The sequence below is a fragment of the Rhincodon typus genome, chromosome 1 (genome assembly GCF_021869965.1).
Source record: "Rhincodon typus isolate 14 chromosome 1, sRhiTyp1.1, whole genome shotgun sequence".
NCBI lineage: Eukaryota > Metazoa > Chordata > Chondrichthyes > Orectolobiformes > Rhincodontidae > Rhincodon > Rhincodon typus.
This window is the reverse complement of record NC_063332.1, coordinates 127,999,364-128,026,837: the sequence shown is the minus strand read 5'-3', so window position 1 is coordinate 128,026,837 and position 27,474 is coordinate 127,999,364. Positions and strand designations below refer to the sequence as shown.

The 27,474-nt window shown below is 39.4% G+C and overlaps 2 protein-coding genes across 2 annotated transcripts in view; both read left to right on the top strand.

Moving 5' to 3' along the window:
• mnd1 (meiotic nuclear divisions 1 homolog (S. cerevisiae)) overlaps window positions 1-25,413 on the top strand; it is a 36,625-nt gene extending 11,212 nt beyond the window's left edge. Inside the window, exons 3-8 of the mRNA XM_048601685.1 lie at window positions 2,771-2,828; window positions 5,200-5,348; window positions 13,040-13,114; window positions 23,395-23,509; window positions 24,300-24,344; window positions 24,436-25,413. Of these exons, the coding sequence (XP_048457642.1) occupies window positions 2,771-2,828; window positions 5,200-5,348; window positions 13,040-13,114; window positions 23,395-23,509; window positions 24,300-24,344; window positions 24,436-24,542 (549 nt within the window). The 3' untranslated portion in view covers window positions 24,543-25,413. The remainder of the gene's footprint in view (window positions 1-2,770; window positions 2,829-5,199; window positions 5,349-13,039; window positions 13,115-23,394; window positions 23,510-24,299; window positions 24,345-24,435) is intronic.
• Window positions 1-27,474, top strand: part of tmem131l (transmembrane 131 like) — a 316,682-nt gene that overhangs the window by 117,976 nt on the left and 171,232 nt on the right. The gene's annotated exons all lie outside the window — the stretch shown is intronic.

The window sequence follows — 27,474 nt, the reverse complement described above, 5'->3', positions numbered from 1 at the left end:
AAAGTAGTCATAAATATTGGGCAAATATTCCTGAAGACTTGTAGGACATTCAATGTCGTAGCCAAGGCTAAAGGGACAAAAAGCAGATAAGCGATAGACAAAGTAAAAGGGGAAAAAATTGGTACAGGCTCAAAGCTGTTGCTAAGTGAACTATGTTATTGCTAATTAAGAGTCAGTTGTGCTGTTTGTGATAGGTACCCTCTGTGCCACTCCATAGTTAATAATTTGCCTGGAGAAGTATCGCCAATTTCATTTCAGCAGCTTAACGTTATTCTGAAGAGTCGCCAGACCGGAAACGTTGACTCTTTCTCTCCACAGGTGTTGCCAGACACGAGTTTCACCAGCAATTTCTGTTTTTGTTTTAGATTTCCAACATCCACAGTTCTTTGTTTTGTGTTTAACATTTAGTTACTGGACCTATCAGGTCTTTGATGTATGGTTATTTAAAGTATCTTTGCAGTTCCACAAATCGGCTGTTCAATGACTCAGACTCTGAAGTCATTGTGTCACATTTGTCTGCCAGGGATGAAGTACGATTTGGGCTATCTTAGAAGATGCAACCATTCTGGATACATTGATTATTCAACTTGACATACCTGCTTTCCTAGATCTATTCCTAATCTAATATCCACTGATACCAGTATGGTGCTAATGAACAATATTGAACAATTAGTTTATAATCTTGAGCCAAGAATTATATAGAAAAATGTTTGTGTATATATTATGTACATAGAAAAATTAGAATGGTATAAGTGACCAGAAGAATTGAAGTCACTTGTTTGTGATTTTTGAAATGGCTATTTGTAGAGTTGCTGCTGGCAGAGTTGACATCCTAGCAACTCTGCTGATCTATTTCAAGTGGGTTGTCTTTAGATTTTGATTTCCGGATTTTGCAAAGTTGTGTGTGAGATGTTCCTACTTCAAATTGCATGTGAATGAATTGCCTGCCTGTTTAAAGTCCGGTCACTTTAGCCAGAAACATCATTGTGGAGCAAAGTTCCAGCATGAAATAATGTTTCCCCCTTACTGATAGCCACATTAAGATTGCTACAGTGACTGGAAGGGGAAAGTACTGACTGACTCCTAGATATTAATGATGTCAAGGGCTATGGGGATAAGTATGGGAAAGTGGTATGAAGGTCGATAATCTACATTCATTCTAATTTCTCCAGCTGCTTTATTGTTCATTCTTCCAAATTCCAATGAGTATAGGCTCATACGGTCTGACCTTATTTGAATTGACAACCATTTGTCCCAACAAGCAATCTAGTGAACCTTCTCCAAGATTCCTCTAATGGAAGTATATGCTTCCTTAAATAAGGAGACAAAAACTGTGCACCATATTCAAGGTGTGTTCTTACCAATACCTGGTAAAATCGCAGCAATAAAGGCCAACATCATCTTTGACTTGATTACTTGCTGTACCTGCATGCTAACCTTTTGTTATTATTGTACAAGGACCCCTTATCCCACTTTGCTACAAATTTCCTGAAGCTTGCTAGCAGAGCTGGGACAATGGTAGTACATGTACCAAGTGGTTAAAGTATAGGAATATAGGTATACTTTCTAAAATTGGAGGAAGGTAAATTGTGGGGTTCCCTAGGGATTAAATCCAAGACCAGTGCTTTTCTTGTATTGACTTAGACTTGGATGTACAGTGCACAGTTTCAAAATTTTCAGATGACAAAGTATTTTTAAGTAATATGAACTGTGAGGTGGATAAGGATTGACTCCGAGGATATGAGCTGGTAGAATGGATAGATGTGTGGCGGACAAAATTTAATTCACAAGTTTAAAGTGATACATTTTGATACAAGAAATAAGAGACAATACAAGCTAAAAGCTACAATTCTGAAGCTTAAGCAGTAGCAGAGGTATTTTTGCACAAATTATTGAAGATTGCAAGCAAGGATGAGAAAGTGATTAACAAAACTTGTGGAATTGTAATGATAAATCTTTATAGAACATTGGTTCAGCCTTAACTAGAGAATTGTGTCAGGTTTCTAGGCACTGCAGTTTTTAAAAAAAGAAGGCTTGCAAAGGCTTTGAGAGAATGCAGGAAAGTGTAATGAGAATTGTCCCAGGGATGAGCGACTTCAGTTATTGGGATAGATCAGAAAAGCTGATATTTTTAAAGGAAAGAAGCTTGAGAAGGGATTCAGTATTGCTACTGAAAGCCATGAGTCTAAACAGAGTAGATAGGGAGAAACCTTTCTTCAGCAGGAGGATTTGAGAATCAGAGGAGTCTGATTTAAGCCGAGTGACAAAAGAATCAACAGTATAGGAAGAAAACCTTTGTTGCAAGTGACTAAGGAGGTGGAACGCACTGCCTGAGAGCATGGTGGAGAGATTCAGTCATAGTTTCAAAAGAGAATTGGATGAGCACCTGAAGAGAGAAAATTTGCAGAGAAAGGGTAGAGGACTCGGGAGAAGTAAATTGCTCATGAAGAGAACTGGTATGGGCCCATCAAGCAATGTAAGCTCATGTGTTGTAAATATTCTATTAATGATTAACAGAGATTTGTAGCTTTTCCATAAATTCCTTTGTCAGAGAATTATGTATAATTTTAGTTAAACTTTTATTAAAATGCACCTTGGTTTCAACTGACTTTTTGGTGTTTTCTTCAGTTTCTATGCCTGGCAAAAAAAAGTACTTTTGTGTTTGAAGATAGAAGAATGGTGACCATGTTTCCAATTTTCTGCAAATTTTAGAAAATGCATTCTCTGATGCATTGGAATGAACTTACTTAAAACTTGTCCATGTTCTTAGAAAGATGTATTTCAGCTGAAGGATTTGGAGAAGATTGCACCAAAGGAGAAAGGAATCAGTAGGTATCAGTTTTACTGTCACTACTGTCTGATCTCTTGCCCAGGAGGTTATAGTATTTTAAGTTAATTATGGCTCAGTTTATTTTAGAACATTTAATCAAAGATCGCATAATGGACAGTTGTATCTAATAAAATTGCCATTGTTTACAAATGTACTTGACATGTATATTTAAAAGTTAAATGTGTCATGTACAACTGGAAAATGGGTAGATTTGGTACTATAGTAAATGCATTCCCCTTCAATGACTGAAATTAAAATCAATGCAACTCTCACCAATTTGATTTTAAAATGTGCTTATACTATTGTGAGGGTATGTTGTGGAAATCTCAATATTTTTAGCTGTAGCATAGCCACAACAAAAAAAAACTATCCACAATGTGGTACAAATGAATTGTCAGAACAGTTTCTGATTTAAAATCCTGCTGGCATAAAATTGGTGAGCTCTGATACCAGACAACCTACAGAAGGTAGTTTAAATTTAAACTATGTTCTGCTCACAATTGAAACTTTATGCCTTTTCTTGTTGAGACTGCCTTCCTTTTAAAGTGGTATAAAGAAAGAAGGAGCTGCCATTCCCCCTTCCTTACTTGGACAGGACACCATAGGTTTCTTTCCGTCTTTGAAGAGGAGGAGATGGTAATGTAGTGGTATTGTCACTAGGCTAGTAATCCAGAGGCCTAGGCTAAAATTCAAATTCCACCCTGGCAACTAGTGGAACCTGAGTGCAATTAATAAATCTGCAATTAAAAGCTAGTTGTGTGGCCACCATGAGACTAATTGATTGGCGTAAAAACCCATCTAGTTAACTGATCTCCTTTAAGGAAGGAAATCTGCATCCTTCCCTATGTGATTCCAGGCACACAAGTGTAATTGACACTCAATGGTGTATCCCATTGTACTGTTATAGGAAGTCTGGACCATTGTCATTGTTGAGTCGCATGAAGAGCCAGAAGTCAGTGCCTACTTTGCCTGTAGGCCCATTCTTGGTGCCACCAAACGATGCCCAAGAAACATGCCATACTACAGCTGCTGGCCTATTCAAATTACTGCTCATCAACATGGTCTACTTTGTTCCAGTGACAGCTCTGGTTAGTGCCCCCCTCAGGAAACAGCAAACAGCAGTTTGAGCCATATGTAGTCAGTGAGGGATCAGGAACAAGGCTAACGAGTTGGGCTGAGTAAATGTCATGATCCCAGGATTTTAATTTGTGATTTAAAAACATTTGAAAATTAATTCCTTGCATTTCTCCTTTTCTTTGCGAGCATTGCTACCTCTGACATCACAGGCACTATTATTGGTATGGGCAGTGAGTGCATTTCTTGCAATTGTGGTTGCAGCAAATGAGGTTGACACCTTTAACTGCCCTCTGAAATGGCCTAGCAAGCCACCCATTAAATGCTACAAAATCTAAAGAAAGAAATGAAACCGTACACAATCAAGTTCGACTTAGGGACTGGAAATGCCGAGGGAAAATCCAGCCATGCTGACCCTGCAAAATTGTCTTGGTAACGTCTGGGACCTGTGACAAAATTAGGAGGGCTGTCCCAAAACCTAGTCAAAGCAACAACCTGAAATACTCGGAGTCATACTTTACGGGCAATGCTTCAGACACCACTATCATTGTCCCTGGATTTGATCTGACAGGACAGACTCACCATAGATGGCAGCACAGTGACAACAGTCAAGAACAGGGTTGCCCTGGACATTATTTCTAGATCCCTTGAAAAATCATAGGATCAGGCTCAACATGGGCAAGGAAACTTCTCAGTAGTAACAAGTAGCTCCACAGCCCACCTTCTCCATACTGACCACTCTTTCTTCGACTGTTAAGGTATCTCTAACCTCCATGCTTCGCAAAGTTATTGAGCTTTTATGGGAGCATCAGCAATGTTAGTACAATTCTAATGCATAATGAGTAAGGGCGACATTGCTTATTGTAATACTTGAACTTTATTTGCTGAACATTACTTTTTTTAATGATGTGTTGTTTTTACTGGCATTAAGTTTGAAGACTTTTTCATAGATATGGGCGCCGCTGGAAATGCCAGCATTTATCACCCATCCCTGCCTGCCAGAAAGTGGTGTAAAGTTAAAATATGGTGACATTGAAAATAGTTTATACTACCACTGAGCCAGGAAAGCTACCTAACCTCAAAAATTTAGGAGCACTTTACCACAAATTAATCATAATGCTCATCACTCCAGAACAATGTTGAACCTTGCTTCACCACAACAGCTATTGTTGTCAAGACTTAGATGGAAAATGGTGCCATACAAAATAGCCTTTTGGTTTTATTCTAACAATGATTAATCTTCATTTGCAGACAAGAGACAAATGTAAGCTGTTCATGTGTTTTTGCCATTTCAGCTTCCATGTCTGTGAAGGAAGTACTGCAGAGTCTAGTTGATGATGGAATGGTCGACACTGAACGAATTGGAACTTCTAACTACTTCTGGGCATTTCCAAGTAAAGCTCATCATATTAGAAAAAAGAAATTGGAGCAATTGAAGCATCAGGTGAATGTTGCAGTGTTTGAGATGACCGAATGTTTGGCTTTAGAGAATATTTGGTATGCTGCTCCTGCTAAGAGATTAGCTGTCATTGTATGCCACACTTGTCTGTCTTGTGCCAAACCATGGTTATTGTTTGCAACCACTCTGATGCCTATCACCCAAGAATACCTACATTAACCTCTCTACTACTGTCCAGTCTGCTATCCGAAGGAATCTTTGTAGCTTTTCAGTTCTGATCAAATGGCTGAAATGTTAACATGTTCTTTTCTAATTGCCAATTTTTAGTGATCTTCTTGTCTTCATTTTGTGTATATATGAAATTGTTACTATATGTCTTGGCATCATGTTTCACAGGCATCTATTTCCTCCCATAGATCTTTACTTTTTGTTGAGACTCTGAGGCACATGAAACAGTGGATAGAATATATCATCTAATGAGTTTTTTTTCCTTAATTTTTCTTGTTGACTTATTTCTAATCTTCAGAGAATTATTTCTGGCTGATTTTATCCGTCTTCCAACTTCTGCATCGCATCTGCCATCTTCTGTTTACATTTTCTCAAAACAGACTTGAACTAGGATGACACCATCCACTATAGTCTTTACACTAGTTGCCCTGATGTATTCCCAATAACTAAATTTTTTTTATGCTTAATCCATATTCTAAACTTTGAGATTTGCTTGATCCATAATATTTTTGTGGCCTATTCTTGAGAAACTACCTCTTCCATTGAGTGTGACAAACTCAGAAGCAATCTCTCCCGAGTTTAGATCAACCTTTCATAAATTCGTTGATTGCTTAAAAAGTCAAGGACTTCTCTGTTACTATTTACAACAGAATCAGTTATAGGAGACCCAGCCTCTTCTAAATTTCCTATTTTTCCACTGTAACTTTCTATGACTTTTTCCATATGGATTTATGCTGTGTGAGGTCCCATATTCCTCACAGATGACTGGCCACATTGCCTTGCTAAGTTTCATGACTGTGCCCTTGGATGTGTCACACACTTTGTTGGTTTCTGCCTTCTGAGCCACCGTCATACCAACTTGTTAGGATCTGCTACCTCTTCTGCCATTCCCAGACTTGCTGTACAGTCGAAGTGGTGACCACACACACCCACCCACCGAAACCACCATTACATCATCTGAAGCTGATAGGCCTGTCATTTAGTTTTGCATGACTTCCAAGTTGCAATCCTGAGCTATAACTGTTGATATGCTTAACCAGCTACTTGGAATCATAAGCAAAAATTGGAGAGATGTGAGACACTGGTCTCTCCAGCTAGACCCTTATTGACAAGAGTGTACAGCTCCAAAGGGGATCAAGTGTACTAACACTCACAAGCATCTCCCATATGCAAATCAAAAATGAATATTTAATGGAAATGATTATTTGGAAAATGAATAGACAGACCTTTGTCAGCACAGTTGCAGATTGCTGATGCTCCATTTGCCCAAACAGCTTGCCCATATGTATGACTCAGGACAGTTTGTTTCTTTTCTTCACCCATCGTGCTGCCCAGTAACCCCACCCACAATCTTTGCTCCCTCCCCCACCCATACCAATGAGTGTCAGACCCCAGCTCCTAATTGGACCCCTCACGTTTGATCAGAACCCCACAACTATCCCTGCCTCATTTCTATGTGGCTGAGTAAAGCAGGCTTCCTATCCAGTCTATCAGCTGGAGTCCCAATGAGGGGGAGCCTGACAGAAAAACATTTTAAAGTCGACCTGCTCGTAATGCCTGTTCTCAACCACTATTCCCTGTCACCCATTGTCTCTGTGCTAAAATTTAGGCCAAATTTACATTTACTGTGGAGCTGTAGTGAATAACACATTGAACACTTTTAATATTGGTAAAAATTGGAATATATCATGTTGTCTTGCGCAGTGCTGTGATCTAGCAGTATCTTTGTTTGTTGAGTACAGTTTTGATCAGTGACACTAGGAATCCATTCTATCTTCATGTCCCAGTCAGTTGAATTATAAAGGAAATCTTCAGAAGCTTTGGCTTTTTAGCCTTGAAACAAACTTGCTATGGTGGAATCTATGCAAGATAGGTAGTATAGGGAAAGTAATCTGAACCACCACTGCTGCTTCATTTTGGGTGAGAGGCAAATCTAGGCAGTTGTTTATAATGATGAGCATGTTGATTGAACAGCTGAGAGACTTTGATGAAGTGAAAGTATTGCAGTTATTAAGAAGCCTGATTTGTGTCATCTGGTCAATTAAAATGACTGGTCTTTCTCATTCATATTGATCTTGCGCAAATATCAACTGAGCTCGGTTTATCTGTTCAACAGTATTAACCATGAAACAAACACAATGTTTGAGAAACTCAGCAGGTTTAACAGCATCTGTGGAGAGAGAAACAGTTAACTTTAAGTCCAGCATGACTTTAGAACTGAAAAGGTTTGGAAATTTTTTTATATTTTAAGAGGCAGAGGAGGGATGAAGGGAACAGGTGTTGAGATCTAGTGCAAAAGAGAGAGGTTTTAAAGTTGTGAAAGACAAAAAGAGAGATGTAAAATGGGTGTAACTTAAAGGTGTGAAACAAGGAGAATGGGTCCTCTCTACTGAGAACAAAGTAAACAAGTCACAAACAAAACAAAGCTATGGCAGGGAGCAGATAGAGAATGTAACAAAGATGGAGAACAGACATCATGTGGTCAGCTCTGAAGTTGTGGAATTTGACATGAAGTCCCAGCGGTGGTAAAGTGTCTAAACAGAAAATGAGGTGTTTGGGTCACTCCTATGGACAAAGCAGAAATGTTCCGAAAAGCGATCATCTGGTGGTCTCCTCAGTCTAAAGGAGATCATGTTGTGAGCAATGAATATAGTAGACTAGATGGAAGAAGTACAAGCCGTTGACCAGCTCCTGATGACAGAAACATTGAGAAGCTGCCATCAGATTAAATGCCATAAGGATCTTGGCTGTGGCAACAAGGCGTAGTGCAGACCCATGGTGGTAGAGGTGAGTTTTGGTTCTCAGTGGCATCGGCATCCAGTGCGGATGCATGGCAATGACGACAGAGTCAAGTTTGGTCCCATTGTGGGTCTCGGCAGCATTGCTGAGGTTGGCCCAGCACAGCCTCGTGGTGGCGGTGGCGTCGTCAATGGAGGCAAGATGGCACCGAAGTGTGGCGACTCTTGTTCCAGTGGCAGTGATGCAGCGAAGAGACTGAGGCTGGCTGACTGCATCGTGCTGGTGATTGTCTCAGCATCGAGGTGGTGGAACCCAGATTCAGGCCCATGGCTGAGCACTTAGCAGGAATATAAAGCAGAACTTTATTTCTTTAGTTTCTGCCTTTTATATTCTAAATTTTGGTTTATTTTCTGTTTTAAGATGGCACTGGAGAATGGTGATACCAAACAACACTTTTCACTATTTGTAACAAAATACATGTGACAATAAACAAGTCAAATAAATAAACCAAATAAAGTAAAATGGTGCTTTATCTGGAAAGTGTGTTTGGGACCTTGGGAAGTGGTAATTAGACATGGCAGGTAGTTTGAACCTTTATATAGAAATCCTCCACAGGGCCTTCTTTCTTCAAGTTTAACTTTTGATTATCATAATTTTACAAAAGTATCCTGCAATTTTCAATTTTCACATTGTGCTGGTTGCTTCTCTTCATTATTTTAAGAATTTGGGTTATATTCTCAGTAATTAATATGTTGAAGTTACTTGATGTGCTCAATATTCTGCTTGATTGGTTAGATTTTCAGGCTCGCCAGTCTGCAGTCGTCTTGCTGAATGTTTTAAGTTGTTGGCTATGACTCATACTGTGTAATTTTTGCAATTCTGCAAAACGTTTTGGATTTGTGTTTGGAAACACCTCTCGTTGCATAGTAGCTATTTGGTTGATGAGCCTTATCTTTTATTTCCCTCTTTTGAAATTAGCTACAGGCATCAATCTTAAAATGAAAAATTTATTATTTGATCCAGACTAATGAGCTATAATACACATGAAGGTAGGCAACAGGGATGAATTGTCAGACACTGGGAACTTACTGTTCTCTATGTTTCACTAGGGTAGCATGCTAGAAATCAAGCTCCATTTATTCCCAGAGTCGTCATAGAGATACTCCAAGTTCTCCAATTAACCTGACTTTCAGACCCATATTGACAGAAAGCATAGACAGGATTTCTATATTTAACAGGAATTGCTACTTATTACAAGTACAACTTTAGCTACAGGTACTGGCATATAAACTGACTAGTTAAAACTCCACCCCGCTTAAACTAGCACACAACTCTGGCTCACTAATCCACTTAGTAACTCATTCCAAAAACATGGGTGTTATAGATGGAGGGATAACTGGGAAAGCAGCTCAAATGATCTCTCTGCTCACAGTACCTGGTGAGATGGTCTTGTGCTGATCAGAACCCTATTGTCAGTCTTCCTTCCCCAGATACTTTCACTGGTTTGCAGGAAGCACAGGGTGACTGGTTCACAGTTATAAAAAGGTCTGATTTATTAATTAAAAATTATAGCAACTGCTGAAGGGAAAATAAACCAGTTTAATTCGACCTTGAAACTGATTTTGTTGCAGAAAACAAAGTTCCTGAGCTGGTGGAGATCTGATGACCTCTTTATCCTGTTCACACCCCTAAGCTGTTCACTTCCCTGGGAGCCAATCACAAAGTTGTTGACAAAGACCTTCTGTCTGCCATCGACAAGTGGTCAGTAGTCCACAGATCAATCAGCTACTTGCCATTGTCTGAATCTCTATTTTATACATACCATCTCATCCAGCCCTCCTCCTACCACTTTAACCCACAGCTGTGTAAGTAGTACCTACAAAGAGAGCCAGGTTACTTTCAAGCATTCAGTGATCCTTCAGTAATCCTTGGTTTTAAAACTTCTCTTCCCATTTCAATTGATAATTAATAAGTACAGAATCATACAAAGGCCTATTCTTTACACATCTCAGTTCAGATTATTGCCTCTGCATGTTGGTAGTAGTTGCTGTTTGCCTGTAGCCTTGAGGCAATATTCTTATCTGCTTTGGAATGAACTGGGTGTGTTTAAAAATTTGTTGAAACTTAACTCAAAGTATGCTGTATCCTAGTGATAAAACATCCCACCACTAGGTGTCATATTGTGATAGACTTTAATCTTAATGGCAGTGGTGGCAAATAGATGTATTTTGGGTCCAGTGAAACTTACCTTAAATAAAAGTACAGAGAAGCATTGTTTTCTAATACCCGAAATTCTATCCGCCTCCCACTCTCTCCCTATTTATTTCAGAACCCCCTTCCCCTCCCCCTTTTCTGATGAAGGGTCTAGGCCCGAAACGTCAGCCTCTCTGCTCCTATGATGCTGCTTGGCCTGCTGTGTTCATCCAGCTCTGCACCTTGTTTTCTAATACCCTGTTGTTTTGATTTTTAAAAACATGAATTTTAAACTGTATTGCAGTTTTAGTAAGTTCCCTGTTTGTCTTTAAGGCTGAGAAATATTAGCATTTAGTGGTGTAGTTACATTATGTAATTCCTTAAACGTAAGACCGCTAATTTCTATGATTAGTTAAATACCATTACATCAATGATATGTGCTGTTTAAAGTGAATTTAATGAATAAGAATGTGGTGATACTGTATTCCTTCAGGGTGCATTCTTGTCTGTGGTGCTGCAGTGCTTGGCTGAAAGGCAAGGAGTAGAAACCAGTAGTAACTTCTATAACTCTTGATGACTAGAGCAAGAGTGCTATTATAAAAGCCTGATATCTTGTTTTGGAAATTATGTCTCTGTGGCAAACAATTAAGATTTTTTAAAATAACAAAATTCCATCTTGGCTACATCTGCATGTAAATGCTTTACAGTGGGTATATTGATGTATAGGCAATTAATTCAACACATGCAAGGTACTTAAAGTTGCTCAATGTATTTCTATTCTCTACCCTTGTAAAGCATCTTAGTAATTTTACTAAGAAAAAAATGTCTAAATGCAATTAGTAATATGAGACCTTTCTAACTCTGCAGTATAGTAAATAAAACTATAGTCACCTGTACTGAAAGAAATGTTACAAATTTTGAAATAGTGATTTCACTTTGAACTGATGCTACGATTGTAATGCGATTGCAGCCTAAATTTGATGTGGAAATCTACACTAATTGCCAAGATCATTGAATATTACTCTAGATTTTCTCATTCAGTTCTGTATTTTCCAATTGGAATAATAGGAATGGAGTTATTGGATATTTATGTTATAAATAATTGAAAGGAAAGTTAGTTCGCTGTCACTGACCTTAATCTGTGTTGTGCTGGGAATTATTTTTGCTGTAAATGGAGGGCTGCAGGATAGCCAATCTGGTACTGTCATTCAAGAAAGGACCAAAGGATAAGCCAGGAAACTATAGGCCATTCAGCTCATCCTCTGGTGGAGAAGCTATTGGAAGCAATTTTGAGGGACAGAATTAATCTGCAGTTGGAGAGGCAGGGATAAATGAAGAACAGTGAGCATGGTTTTATTAAGGGTCGTGTCTGACCAACTTGATTACCTCACCAAAAAATTCAGTCAAGTGTGTAGATGAGGCCAATGCTTTTGATATAGTCTACTTGGACATCAGCAAGACTTTTGATAAGGTCCTGTGTAGGAGACTAATAACAGGTAAGAGCCCATGAGATCCAAGGAAATTTGGCGAATTGGATTGCCAGGGTGGCTTGTAGCAGTGGGTGATGTTAGAGGGATGTCTTTCTGACTGGAAATCTGTGATATTGGGGTCCTGTATCAGTCAATGTTGAGGCTCCTTCTGTCTGTGGTTTATATAAATAATTTAGACTTGAATGTTGGAGGGTTGATCAGTAAGTTCACAGATGATACAAAATTTGGTGGGGTGGTGTATTGTGAGAAGGATAGCCTTAGATTACAGGAGGATATAGATGAGCTGATTAGTGGCAAGTAGAATTCAATCCGAATAAGTGAGTTGATGCATTTGGACAAACAAGGCAAAGATTACATGATGAATTGTGGGACACTGGGAAGCATTGAGAATCAGCGGGACCTCGATGTGCATGTTCGTTAAGGTATCAGGACATGTGGATAAAGTAGTTAAGAAGGAGAATGGTATACTTGATTTTATTAGCCAAGATATCAGGCTTAGGAGCGAGTTTATGCTGAAACTGTTGATTGGGCAACAGAGTTGTGTGCAGTTCTGGAATCCATATTATAAGAGAGATATGATAGCACTGAAGAGGATGCAGAGATTTGTTAGGATGTTGCCTGGGCTGGGGAGTTTGTTATGAAGAGAGAGAACAGATTGGCTTGTTAACTTGGGGCAGAAGAGATTGACAGGGAACATGATTGAGGGACATAGATAGGATAGACAAGAAGAAACTTTGCTCCCTCCATCAGGGAGAAATGACCACAGGACAGAAGTTTAAAGGGCGGAAGGTTTAGAGGAGTTGAGGTAAAACCTTTTCTTGGACACAGTGATGGGAATCTGGAAATCACTGTCAAAGGTTGAGGCAGAAACCGTCATAACATTTGAAAAGTATTTAAATGTGCATTTGTGATGCCAAAGCATACAAGGTTATTGGTCAAGTGCTGGAAAATGGGATCAGAATTAGCTAGTTGTTTTGACTGGTGCTGATGCAATAGGCTGAAGGGCCTTTTTGTACTGTGGATCTCTGACTCCTACTTCTTTCTAAATTTGCTTTCTAAGTTTTATTTTCCACTTTCTGTTTCCAGCTTGCTGAAGGAACCCAAAGGAAGCAGAGTTTACAACAAAGTATTGAGAAGGCCAAAGTGGGGCGTCAGAATACAGTAAGAATATTTATCTTGAAACTTGGGGTCTACCTGGGCAAAAATAACAAGGTTGTTAAAGAATTTATCGCTTGATGCTTAGTTTGATACTATTATGAAAAAATTGAAATGTCTACTATTTTCGGAAGGACCACCATTTTCCTTGGTGTCAGAGGATTTCATATCTTGCCTAATGTGTTAATTTGACTACAGATAAATTGTTTTGTTCAAAGCATTTTCACTAACAAATATCTTGGATGACCTTATAATCAATGCCAACTAGCATGTCAGGGATAGCAATCACTTTAATATTGGAATTACTTTGCTTTGTTTTGCAAGTTTCCAAAGAGCGAGAGGGTTGGCCTACTGAAGGACAGGGAAGGGAATTTAAGTGTGGAGCCAGAGGAAATGGACGAGGTATTACTTGAGTACTTTGCATCTGTATTCACCACAGAGAAGGATTTGGCGGATGATGAGCCTGGGTGTGTAGATAGTTTGGGTCATGTTGAGATCACAAGGGAGGTGTATTGCGGGTCTTGAAAAACATTAAGGTGGACAAGTCCCCAGGGCCTGATGGGCTATACCCCAGAATATTGAGAGAGGCAAGGGAGGAAATTGCTGGGGCCTTGAGAGAAATCTTTGTATGCTCGCTGGCTACAGGGGAGGTCCCAGAGGATTGGAGAATAACCAATGTTGTTCCTTTGTTTAAGAAGGGTGGCAGGTATAATCCAGCTAATTACAGGCCGATGCGCCTTGCATCAATGGTAGGGGAATTATTGGAGAGAATTCTTCGAGACAGGATTTACTTCCAATTGGAAATAAGTGGGCATATTAACATGGTTTTGTGAAGGAGAGGTCGTGTCTCACTAACTTGATTGAGTTTTTTGAGGAAGTGACGAAGATGATCAATGGCAAGGCAGTGGCTGTTGTCTACATGGACTTCAGTAAGGCCTTTGACAAGGTTCCTCATGGCAGGCTGATACAGAAGGTAATATTGCACAGGGTCAGAGTTGAGCTTGCAAGATGGATTTAAAAAAAACTAGTTCGGTCATAGAAGACAGAGGGTAGCAGTGGAAGGGTGCATTTCTGAATGGAGGGCTGTGACTAATGGCGTTCCTCAGGGATCAGTGTTGGGACCTTTGCTATTTGTAATATATATAAATTATTTGGAGGAAAATATAACTAGTTTGATTAGTAAGTTTGTGGATGACACAAGGTTAGTGGAATTGCGGATAGAAATGAGGACTGTCAGAGGATACAGCAGGGTATAGATCAGTTGGTAACTTGGGCAAAGAGATGGCAGATGGAGTTTAATCCAGAAAAATGTGAGGTAATGCATTTCAGAAGATCTAATCCAGATGGAAAATATACAGTAAATGGCAGAACCCTTAAGAGTACTGATGGGCAGAGGGATCTGGGTGTACAGGTACACAGGTCACTGAAAAAGGCAACACAGGTGGAGAAGGTAGTCAACAAGACATACGGCATATTTGCCTTCATTGGCCGGGGCATTGAGTTTAAAAATTGGCAGGTAATGTTGCAGCTTTGTAGATAGGCCGCATTTGGAATATTGTGTTCAATTCTGGTTGCCACACTACCAGAAGGATGTGGTGGCTTTGGAGAGGGTACAGAAAAGATTTACCAGGATGTTGCCTGGTATGGAGGGCATTAGCTATGAGGAGAGGTTGAAGAAACTTGGGTTGTTCTCACTGGAAAGACGGAGGTTGAGAGGCGACCTGATAGAAGCCTACAAGATCATGAAGGACATGGACAGATGGACAATCAGAAGCTTTTTCCCAGGGTGGAAGAGTCAGTTACTAGGGGGCATAGGTTTAAGGTGCGAGGGGCAAGGTTTAAAGGTGATGTACGAGGCAAGTTTTTTACACAGAGGGTGGTGGGTGCCAGGAACTCGCTGCCGGGGGAGGTAATGGAATCAGATACTATAGTGACTTTTAAAGGGTGTCTTGACAAACATGTGAATAAGGATGGGAATAGAAGGATACGGTTCCCGGAAAGGTAGGGGGTTTTAGTTGAGACGCGTAGCATGTCGGTGCTCGCTTGGAGGGCCGAAGGGCTGCTCCTATGCTGTAATTTTCTTTGTTCTTTGTTCTATTAGGTTAAGCAGGTCAGGTGATTTCTGTGCCTTTAAGCATTCGTATAAATGTTCTCTTTTTCAAAAAGATGTTGGTGAGATGGTGTGCGTACTTGTCACTGTAGAGTTTGTTTATCTTTGGCAATGATGCTCATAAATCATTCTATATAAAAGCCAATGTTTCTGGTTTGCCAATCAAATGTGAAGTACAGAATGTGGTCCCGTAAGCAACCTTAAAAATCCCATGTAATATAATTTAATTTACTCAATCTGATAAAACGTTGGCTCCCCATGGGGCTTTAAACCGATGAGTTCAATATCTTAACCAATAGCAATCATTGCTGAACAGTTAATTGATAGAAAAGTGTAATCCAAACCATGACTGTTGTACCCTGATGGTTGTAATGATCCTGCTTGACCAAACCAACCCTGCTCAGTAAACATTTCCGCATTTCATAACACCTTTCTCCCTCCATAGATGCTACCTGACCTAAGTATTTCCTAAGTAAGTTATTTTCATGTTGTTTATTTTAGTTATGTGCTCTGTTACTTTGGCTGTTTTGATTATATCATTTATTTCCAAACTGGTCTGTTGGAGAATCGCAAAAGCTAAATACTGTGAATGCTGGAAATCTGAAATTAAGAAGGGAAAATGCTGGAAACACTTGTTAGGTCTTGCAGTGTCTGTAAAATGAGAAACATAGCTAACGTTTCATGCTGATGACCTTTTGTGCTAAATATGTGAAAGATCAGGATATTGTAATGATTGCTTTTTAATGCCTAAATTTCAACAATTCAATGCAATTTCTATAAGGGAGGGCGTAAATGTACATCACACATCTCCCTTGATTTTCATCTGCACTCCATGCTTAAATAGGGTTCCTCAAGGGCAGATTACATTACTTTGTCAAAAGCCGCACATGTGGAATGGCATGTAGTGTTCAGTGTGTGACATTTTTAATATCCCAGTAAAGCCAATCAAAAATATTTGTTAACTCAAATGTTGTTTGACAAAGATGGCATCAGTATGATGTGCAATTTTTTTGTCGGAGTGCTGATTGTTGAGAAAAGTGATTTTTTTTTTTTCCTGTTCCTCCTTTATAAATACAAGTTTGGTTTTTTTATATGTGGGCAATGCAATAATGGTGGAAGAATTCTTGCCCAGAACTGAGATCCACACTGATGACTTCATTGGAATTCCTTAAGGAATACAACTTTTACACTACATGGTGTACTCATTTTGCTGAGTTCTTGAACTATACTGGCAGTGCCTATTTGGGAGGACCATCCTCAGCTTTTATAAGTAGTAGTTCTATGTTAATGAGAGACTCGGATTATCTTATTGACTCGAATGCAGGAGCAATGTACTGGAAAGGAAGAGTGCTAGAAATACTCAGCAGGTAGCATCTGTGGAGAGTAAAGCCTAGAGTTAATATTTCAGGATCTGAAAGAGAGAATCCTAACCATTTTCCAGTGCAAATCAGTGGCATTGCAATTCCTGAAGCCCACCCATCAAAATTTCTGGCGGTTACCATTGGTCACAAATGTAACTGGACCAGCCATATAAATACTGAGTACAAGAGCAAGTCAGCGGCTAAAATTTCTTTGGCAAGTACTTCACTTAACTCTTCAGAACCTGTTCATTATGTACAAGTGATAAGTCCAGACTGTGATGGAATATTCTCCAATTGTCTGAGTGAAGCTCCAACAACACTCAAGCTTGACAAAGCACCCCTTGATTTGCACGGATAGATATAGGCTAGGAGCAGGCAGATGGACCAGTTTAGTTTGCGATTAAGTTCGGCATTGACTGATCGGACCAAAGGGTCTGTTTCTGTGCTGTATGACTGACTCTGTAAAACCTCTTCAAGGCCTCTTTGTTGTTACATCTTTGACTAAAGAGTTAGTAACCACAGTTTGCTTCTTTAATTACTTCACCATCTGTGAATGATTTCTTATGTTTTGTCAGATGGTACCAAATGTGAAATGATGCAGGCCTTGCATGTTACTCCTGGCTTAGAAAAATTTACTCCAGGTTTCAAATTGACCTTCAGCTTGTCACCTTCTTTTATGTGAAGCATGCTACTTATGGGGAAACTATCCTTAAATTTACTGTGCATCTTTGTCATTCTAAATTCTCCTTTTTATTTATCAATATGCTTTGGTGACATGTAAGGCAAATGTTCTTATTGTTTACAGTTGTGAACAGAAATTTATTTTCCCATTTGCACAGAAGGTGTACATTTTCAGCTTCTTTTTAGACGGTCCAGGTTCATCACTCCTCATTACTGCTAACCATGGATGCATTTATTAACTAAGAGAAAAACTACAATAGCACTATCAGCTAGCTTGTAACTGAGAATATCTTGGGTTAGATGTGCACTCGACATGATAAAGGCATTCTTTTAACCAAGTATTAAAATTGGTTGAACTCAAATGTAATTTGTGCGCTTGCAACCAATCATGAGTTTTAAGTATATTTCTGGAAGCTGCTTTCCCTGTATTTGCTTCATCTTGTGGTTCATTAAGTCATTCTGACATTGGCCTCTAGATCCGTGCATCTGAAACGTTAGGAAAGTTGTTGCCTGCTTTCAAGTGTTGGAGGCAGGGTAAGTCACTTCAGTGGTCATAATTTGTTTCCAGGGTTCTGGGTTGGCTTCCATCATTCAGATATTGGACACGGGTGTGTCAGAGTTCCTGCGCAGACCTCCAAGCCCCGTGTACAACAGCAGCAGCTTCCAGAAGCAGCTGCAAGATGATTGATGTACAAGTTGTGCATGCACATGTTGTGGATAAATCACCACAAGTTACCATTAATTCAATTATTTAATCTCACAGTCAAGTATTGAATCAAAAATTTAAGATTTATTGCACGTAACAACCAAAATAAGACCCCTCAAGTAAATTAAGTCTTGCAACTCAACTTGGTTATTACCCGATTTAATGGTGGAATTCAGCTACGATTCCAAACAAGTGTCTCTGATGTCCAAGGTTTGATCCTTGTGCAGTGTTGTTCTTCGAAGTTCTACTACCAAGTTGTACTGGTGTTGGATTAGAGTTATACAGCATGGAAACAGACTCTTCGGTTCAACTAGTCCACACCGAACATGTTCCCAGATTAATCTAGTCTCAACTGCCTGCATTTGGTCCATATTCCTCAAAACCTTTCCTATTTCACGTACTGATCTAAATGTCTTTTAAATGCTGTACCTGCATCCACCACTTCCTCTGGCAGTTCATTCCCACATACAATCCCCTCTGTATAAAAGAAAAATGTTTCCCTTTGGACCTAGGTTTTCAAGCCTATTTTGATAACTCAAGCCTTCAATTGTTTTGTCTTTAGGTCTATGGTTTGACAATATTGATGATCTTTTAGATTCTTTCAACCAAAATATTGCAAGGCTGCAGTTTGCCTTCTTATTGGAAGTAGTTTCCCAGTTCCTTGTTGTATTTGGCGCTGACTGTCCGTTTGAAGACACAGGTTTCCAGTGATTAACTCCTTAAATTCTTTGGCAGGGCAATCAATTGTCCTTCTGGCAGAAAGCAACCAATTACCAAGCAGTTATCGAAGCAGTTCTGTTCATGTATATTCAACTCCTTCTTTTCCCAGACATGGCTCATTGCTTTCAGTCCTTGCCCCTTAATTTATTCCAGACATAGTTATTACTGGTCCTTTCATGTGTAACAGTTCATCTTTGTCAATTCTTTCAATCCATGAACAGTTAATAAAGTTCTGAAGTTTATGATATAACAAGGGAATACAGTGTATGTGGGCCTGAGATTGACTGACAGACAGAAGCTCTGCAATCGAACAGTTGATTGCAGTGTATGGGTTGGAGATCACAGTTGTACAGCACCTTTACAAACCATGGAATATAGTAAGTGCACTTGGACCTTTCTAGAAAAGAACCTGTCTGTCTGCAATTTTTTTTACATTCAAAAATCTTTTAACCTAATTTTAGACTTTGACCTGTGCTGTATAGTTGCTTTCCTGATTCTGCATGGGTTTGATCAATAAGTGAAGTGCCTTGACGCATTGATTGACATTGAGATACTATATAAGTATAATTTTTTCAGTTTGGATTTGAAAAATGAGAGAGGTAAAATAATAACTATCCATTTAGCTTTCAATAGACCAACGCAATATTTTCCAAAATACTGACACATTTCAGAACCAAAGTTGGTATTGATGTAGGTATTAATTCAAAGTAATTTGCGTACTGAGATAACAAGGTTGTAGAGCTGGATGAACACAGCAGGCCAAGCAGCATCAGAGGAGCAGGAAGACTGACGTTTCGGGCCTAGATCCTTCTTCAGAAATGGGGGAGGGGATGGGGATTTAGAAATAAATAGGGAGAGAGGGGGAGGCGGATAGAAGATGGATAGAGGAGAAGATAGTTGGAGAGGAGACAGACAGGTCAAAGAGGTGGGGATGGAGCCAGTAAAGGTGAGTGTAAGTGGGGAGTTAGGGAGGAGATAGGTCAGTCCAGGGAGAGAGACAGGTCAAGGGTGTGGCATGAGGTTAGTAGGTAGGAGATGGGGGTGGGGCTTGAGTTGGGAGGAGGGGATAGGTGGGAGGAAGGACAGGTTAGGGAGGCGGGGACGAGCTGGGCTGGTTTTGGGATGCGGACGGGGGAGGGGAGATTTTGAAGCTTGTGAAGTCCACATTGATACCATTCGGCTGCATGGTTCCCAAGCAGAATATAAGTTGCTGTTCCTGCAACCTTCGGGTGGCATCGTTGTGGCACTGCAGGAGGCCCAGGATGGACATGTCATCTGAGGAATGGGAGGGGGAGTTGAAATGGTTCGCGACTGGGAGGTGCAGTTGTTTAGTGCGAACTGAGCGTAGGTGTTCTGCAAAGCGGTCCCCAAGCCTCCACTTGCTTTCCCCGATGTAGAGGAGGCCACAACTGGAACAGCGGATGCAGTATACCACATTAGCAGATGTGCAGGTGAACATCTGCTTGATGTGGAAAGTCTTCTTGGGGCCTGGGCTGCGGGTGAGGGGGGAGGTGTAGGGGCAGGTGTAGCACTTCCTGCGGTTGCAGGGAAAAGTGCTAGGTGTGGTGGGGCTGGAGGGGAGTGTGGAGCGGACAAGGGAGTCACGGAGAGAGTGGTCCCTCCAGAAAGCAGATAAGGGTGGGGAGGGAAAAATGTCTTTGGTGGTGGGGTCGGATTGCAGATGGCGGAAGTGTCAGAGGATGATGCATTGCATCCGGAGGTTGGTGGGGTGGTACGTGAGGACGAGGGGGATTTTGTTTTGGTTGTTATTGCGGGGAGGGTGTGTGACGGATGAATTGCGGGAAATGTGGGAGACACTGTCTAGGGCGTTCTCGACCACTGAGGTGGGGGACGTTGCGGTCCTTGAAAAACAAGGACATCTGAGATGTACGGGTGTGGAATGCCTCATCCTGGGAGCAGATGCGGTGGAGGTGAAGGAATTGGGAATAGGGGATGGCATTTTTGCAGGAAGGTGGGTGGGAGGAGGTGTATTCTCGGTAGCTGTGGGAGTCGGTGGGCTTGAAATGGATATTGGTTTCTAGGTGGGATCTTACTGAGATCTTTGTTTAATTTAAAACCCATTCTTTGGGGAGAACTTGCTGCTGTTGAAAAATGTTATTACAGGATTGGAAAAGTAAGAAATGATGAGAGCAACAATAATGATTAGCATGCAGCAAATTTTGTTGAACCCATTGCTAATTCATGTCTCTGACTGAAATGTCTATCTGTGTTTTAAATTGTAAATTGCTATATTAGAGGGAATCTTCTGCTATTTTAAAATGATGAGGTATAGCAAGCCTTTAGCCACCATCATGGTACATCCCATTCCTAACAACCTTCTCACAATAGTCCAGACAAATAATGTTGCTGTCTAGTTGCTGTAGTTGCCCAAGCTGAATGTAACAAAATGGCTGCTTGTTGAAGTCATTGAAGACTTCAAGAAGGTAGCTGGTTCTATTTTTCTGTCTCCTTTCTCTGTAGTCCATTTTCTGTCAGAAAAGCCGAAAACTACATTGAGACACTAAAATAAATAATTCTAAAATCCAATGTCAAAAAGAGATTGGTTGCTTGGTTTGACTCACAATGAACTAAAGATGATGATCACTGCGAAAAATGTTGAGCAATCATCAAAGAAAGGAATGGGATTATGGAACCAATCCATCTAGTTTTGTGATACAGAACTGCGTTTCTCTGGTTTTTCTTTATCTCTCACCACTGATATTTGTTTGTTTTTTCTTTGTATCTTTGCAAGTGAGAATTTTAAATGGGGTAAAGTTTAAGTTATAGAAATTAAAAATCTTGTTCTTTAATGTACTTGTCAGAGTTAAGACTGTAACAATAAATAGTTTTTTATTGTTACTGACGAAACCTAGTGTGGTTTGCTTTTTTTCTTGGGTGGTAATGAGTCAGGCGAATTGAGACTTGAGGTAATTTTATTGAATCTTAATATTAGTCTCAACTCTGGGATTGGAGGCCTTGATTCAAGAATACTACCCCAGACATGGCCAAGTCAAATCAGCGAACAGTTTTTGGAAAATGCGAGTGAGTTGAACAGAGGTCAGTGTTATTTATGTGGAATGTGGACAACACTGTGACATTGACCCTGAGACAAAGTTAATAGTTTGACATTCTAACTAGGATATAAAAGGGGGAGCAATAATTGCTGTCCTTGCCAGAAACTGAAACACTCTGATTTTCTTTACAATTGAGGCAAAGATTAAATTGAATGAGTGCTCATTTCCAGCTAGTAATAGTCTGTGTGACTATTCTCAAGTCTGACAGAATTTGAACTCATGGTTCCAGATCATTGTTCTAAGCTGCTATGGAACACAAACTGGAGAAGCATCCGCGAGAGTGTCACAGAGTTGAATATGTGGAGGCCAAGCGCAAGCCGAATCCACAAAGTCCCACTCGCCCAGCTTCTCAAACACCACCTGCCCAGCTAGAGAGTCTGCAGCTCCAGGATTGGACTATTCAACCACTGCAGAACGCATCTCCACGGAGTGGAAGCAAGACATCCTCAAACGTGAGGGACTACCAAAGAAAGAAGAATATATTGCCAATGCACTCACTCCAGTGTGTTGTTGCTACTCGCGTTTTCAGTCAACAGTTTGTGTTCTTTAGTGGTCACGAAGTTGTTGTCAATTTCTCACAAGCTAATATGTAGCTCTTTTTGTTCACCTCTAGATTTTAATGATATACTTTTGCTTGAGGTTTTCTCTTACATAAACTCACTTTGATAATCTGTAGCCTTGCGCTTTTTGTACTAGTCTGGAGCTGACATGAAAATGATTTCCTGCAGAGTAAGAGATCTAATGTAAATTATTCCATCCTTTGTGTTTGATAGGTAAGTGGTGAATGAGATGAGGGTGATGTCTCTATAGATTCCAAGAGGTGAAGTATCTATTCTGAAACAATTATTCTATTGTGTGGGGTTGTAAATCATGATTATGAACTACTCTGTATTCTTTCTATGCTGCTTATATAAGTAGCGATCTGGATAAGAGTGGGTACTACCTGTACTTTAGAAATGTTCTTCATCCAAACTGAGCAATTCACAAATTTTAAAAAGCAAAGCCATATTACTCTTTAATTTTTGTGTGATACTAATAGTGTTTATTTAACAGTTTTTTCTTTAAAAACCTGTTAAGTGCTGATGTTGACAATGGAAAGATGACACCTGTCAGTCCTGATATTTAATTTGTGTTTAACTGGTGACTTTAAAAATACTGATTCTTGAATGTAGTGCATGCTAGGGGCATCAATGTGGACTGAAGGGCTATAGGTGGACTTTATTTCCATCTGTTAAGAGAAGTATCAAATAGTTCAAGCACAATAGTCCATATCAACTAATGTGACTAATGATTTACAATGCCTCAGACAAGAAAGATTTTAAGTATATTTTCAGTCAGTCACAATATAGTTCTATGCATTTAATGTGTTTTAAACAGGGACACTTTATTTGCACTACTGTGCTTACCTTTAAATACAAGATTAAAAATTACAATTGTCTCATTGTTTTCCTAATAGGAGATTATCAGACTCCCCCAGGAGAAATGACTGCACCCACAAACAAATGCAGTTTCCACTGAAGGTGCAGTGGGAGATAAGAACAGAAAGTTGGCACCAATGGGTTTTAAGCCTTCAATGTGACATTATCATTTAATAACTATGTAAAATAATGGTTAAATATTTATTTTTAAAATAGGACAAGCGTGCAAATATGTTAAAAGAATTGGAAGAACTTCGACAACAACGGAATCAGTTGAAAGCAGAGTTGGAAAAATACAAAGAATGTGATCCAGAAGTAATTGAAGGAATTCGTGAGTAACCAATCCATTTGGTTCAGTTAAAATAGTTGTAATTTTTCCATTCTGAAGATTTTGCTTCTCTAAACTAGTCAATATTGAACATTAGCCAAACCCAAACAACAATTCTACTAGAAATGCATTTTGACCTGTGAATTCGAAATTACAAAGCAATTTGTATTAGTGGAAGAACAATGTTTTGGCACAATAACACAATAACATACTGAAGTATGATTTTTGGATTCAGTTATATCACCGTCTTAAAATATTATGCTGTACTTTGAATGTTTAGTTTCAGACTTTTTGAGTAATGGGTGGTGTCTTCATTATATCAACTCACAATGTAATGCTGTTGGGTAATCTAATGGTATGGAACTGCTTTCATCTTAGGTTGGAGGGTATCAAAGTAATCATTGTACCCTTGTAATTTTTTTTAAAGCAACGGTTCTTTGTCTTGAGACTGAACTAGATTGGAATTGGCTAAAATTTTTTACATTGTCCATTTTATCCATTCAGAAACATGAGCATGACAACCGAGTCCACTCTGAACACACAAGTAAACAATAAGAAAATTATTTGAACACTACTTGATGATGGTGAACAGTGTTTTGGGTTTGGTACCTACTATGCATTATCTAGTTTAAATATGAATTTCACTGATACTGCGTAATCCTGATCCGTAGTTCCAATCGATTCGGGAGATTAAAATATTGCTCCCACATCAAATGTTTTAGTTAGGCAGAATAGGTTTATTAAGTACAAGTAATGTGGCTGTTGGAACTGTGTTGTGTTTTTCTTTTCATAGGGCAGGCAAACAAGGTAGCAAAAGATGCAGCCAACAGATGGACTGGTATGCTAAAGAAAGATTTGTATCTCTCAGTGAATTTCTTATTCCTTTTCAAACACATAAAATGTTAACTAATTTCTGTTTGTTCCACTAGATAATGTGTTTGCCATAAAATCCTGGGCAAATAAAAAATTTGGATTTGAACGGAATAAGATTGATAAGGCTTTCGGAATTCCAGAAGATTTTGACTATATTGACTGACGGCTTCAGTCTGTACAAATTGATCCTTCTCATTTTGAGTTTGTATCAAACATGACATTAATCAAAAAATAGTCTGATTTTTATCACAAGAAAATTTAGACTTTAACTGCAGGGCAACCTTTTGATGCGTTGAGTATTCTGTAACTGCTATTTTAAATGCAAAATGATTTCTGCTGTAAACATTGAATGTTTCTGCTATTATGAAGGGCAAATTCCTAGCAGATATTAACGACTATGGAGCATTGGGTCCAGCTAGATTTAAAAAGCAATTGAATAAAATAATATAGGAATCCAACCTGTATATAAGGTCCCTTCTATAGCTTGCTAAAATAGTAGTTCTGATAAATAATATTTTTCCTTAAATTGGTCATTCAGTCTCATTGTGCAGTGGTGATCTCTGAAGTACTACCTCAATCTAAGGAAAATATTTTAAGCTATTGTATTAAATCTTCCTTCTCTACTTTACTGACAAAGGAAAATAAAGTGTAATTTTGAAAGAATCTAGGAGAAAATGCGAGTTTTGTGAACCTTAAAGCCTAATTGCAGCTAAAATTATTTTTAAGGCTTTAAAAATCTGCCCTGTAATTAAGTTCTTGTTACCTAAATGTTCCATGCGCTTTAGTGTTTTATTTTGTAAAGAAGAGATAAAATCTTCTCAAAAAAATATAGCTTTTATGTTGGGGGTTGAAAGCAGATTAGATAATGCAACAAGACTGACTGATTACGTATATTGACAAAGTCAGGAAGAAATTAAAATGAGATGGAGTTGCACATCTGCAATGCCAGAAATTTATTCAATGTATAGGTGAATTATATTGTAAATTGTAAACTTGTATTATTTTAATAAACATCACATACAATCTTAAAAAAACTAGTATTATTTGCTTATTATTATTTAAATAAATACTAAACTCCGATGTGCCAAGTGACGGAAGATAATTTTGCTAATTCTATGGAGAAGCCAACAGGGCATAAGTTGGATCAGAGATAGTAGGAACTGCAGATGCTGGAGAATCCGAGACAACAAGGTGCAGGGCTGGATGAACACAGCAGGCCAAGCAGCATCGCCTGACTGAACATGAAGTTTTAAATAATTTACAGCCAAATTTAAAACCAAATCTCAAAAAATCTGAATATTTAAGTGCTTCATTGGTAGATGCGAGTATGTTTACAGCCCATACCTGTCAGTTGGGTGCTGTTAATCAGTGACAGCAATTACTTTGATTCCAGAGTGCACAGTGCCTCCAGCAGAGCTGGAGTTAATTTCAGGTTGTGACTTGTACTCTGTCACCCAGGAAAAGCTGTGGATTTCTGCACTTTGGACATTTTATTTTCTATATTAATAGAACACAAGCAATGTTTTCATGTGTTTTCCAACTCATCATTATTGCCAGGCTTTCAAGTGCTTCCAGGTGTCTTCCACATTCAGATACATGTCACTGATAGACTCAGTAATTCAAGTTTCTTGAACTGTTCATAACTCATCAACTGCAAAGCCTGTCTTCATACAATCCAGTTGTCATGCAACCTGCTTGTTGCTATTCTGTATACCCTAGATACAATAAAAGAAGCACAAATTGAGTACAAGACTTGAGTGAATAAATATTTTCATGCAGAAATATTAGGGGCAGAAAAGATTGAAAGATATCTGGAAAAATTTATCACCAAGTGCTGAAGATGTATTTTGAAGATATACTACAGTCCTCTTGTGATGACTGTTCCATGGGTTTGACCCAGCAATGATGAAGGAATGGAGAGATATTTCCAGCTCGGATGATTTGTGACTTTGAGGAGTACTTTAACGTGGTGGTGTTCCCATTTCAATAGTAGAGGTCACATTTTGAAAGGTGATGCCAAATGAACTGTGGCAAGTTGCTACAACGCATTTGATAACATTGTGGGAGGGTCTGCTCAGGATATACTCAACCAGAATTGGCTATTATGACTATAATGTTTTGATTTTGATAAGAGGGTGAATCACAAGTCAGACTTTGGTACATTGCAATGTAGGTGCTTTGAGAATTGATCTGACTTCACTGGTGGAAATCTAGTGCTTCATGTTTTAGCAATGGAACCTTTTTTTTTAAAAAAAAAAGTGTCTATATCTTGCTGCATTAATCACAAACTGGGTGCATTTAAAGAACAGGAAAGATGTGCAGCTTAGGTGGATTGGCCATGCTAAATTGCCCGTAGTGTCCAGGCATGTGTATCATACATCATAGAATCCCTACAGTGTGAAAACAGACCCTTCCGCCCAACAAGTCCACACCGACCCTCGGACCATCCCACCTAGACCCATCCCCCTATAACCCACCTAATCTACACATCCCTTAACACCACGGGCAATTTAGCATGGTCAATCCACCTAGCCAGGACTGTGGAAGGAAACCAGAGGAAAGCCACACAGATAACGTGCAAACTCCACACAAACAGTTGCTCGAGGGTGGAGTCAAACCCAGGTCCCTGGCGCTGTGAGGCAGCAGTGCTAACCACTGAGCCACCGTGCTGCCCTAGGCTAGATGGATTAGATGTGGGAAATGCAGGGTTACAGGGATAGCGTAGGGGAGTGGATCTGGGTGGGATGCTCTTGGAGGGTTGGTGTGGACTCAATGGGGGACGAAGAGCCTGTTTCCACCCTGTAGGGATCCTATGATTATAGGCTGCAATGTCACACTGAGATTCTGGATTTTGTTATCTTACTCATGATGCTTGTGGTAATCTCATCTATGAATCTGAAATGGTAGGTTAGCCCATTTGGAAAACTCCAGCAAACAGATCTGAGAGCTCTTCCTCTTTCCTGCATAGTTCTGGCTTGTTGCAGTGAGTGGTGGCCTATTTAAATAGTGTCCTAGAAGTAGTTTAAAAAGGACACTATTTAAATGGGCTCAGAGATAGTAGGAACTGCAGATGCTGGAGAATCCGAGACAACAAG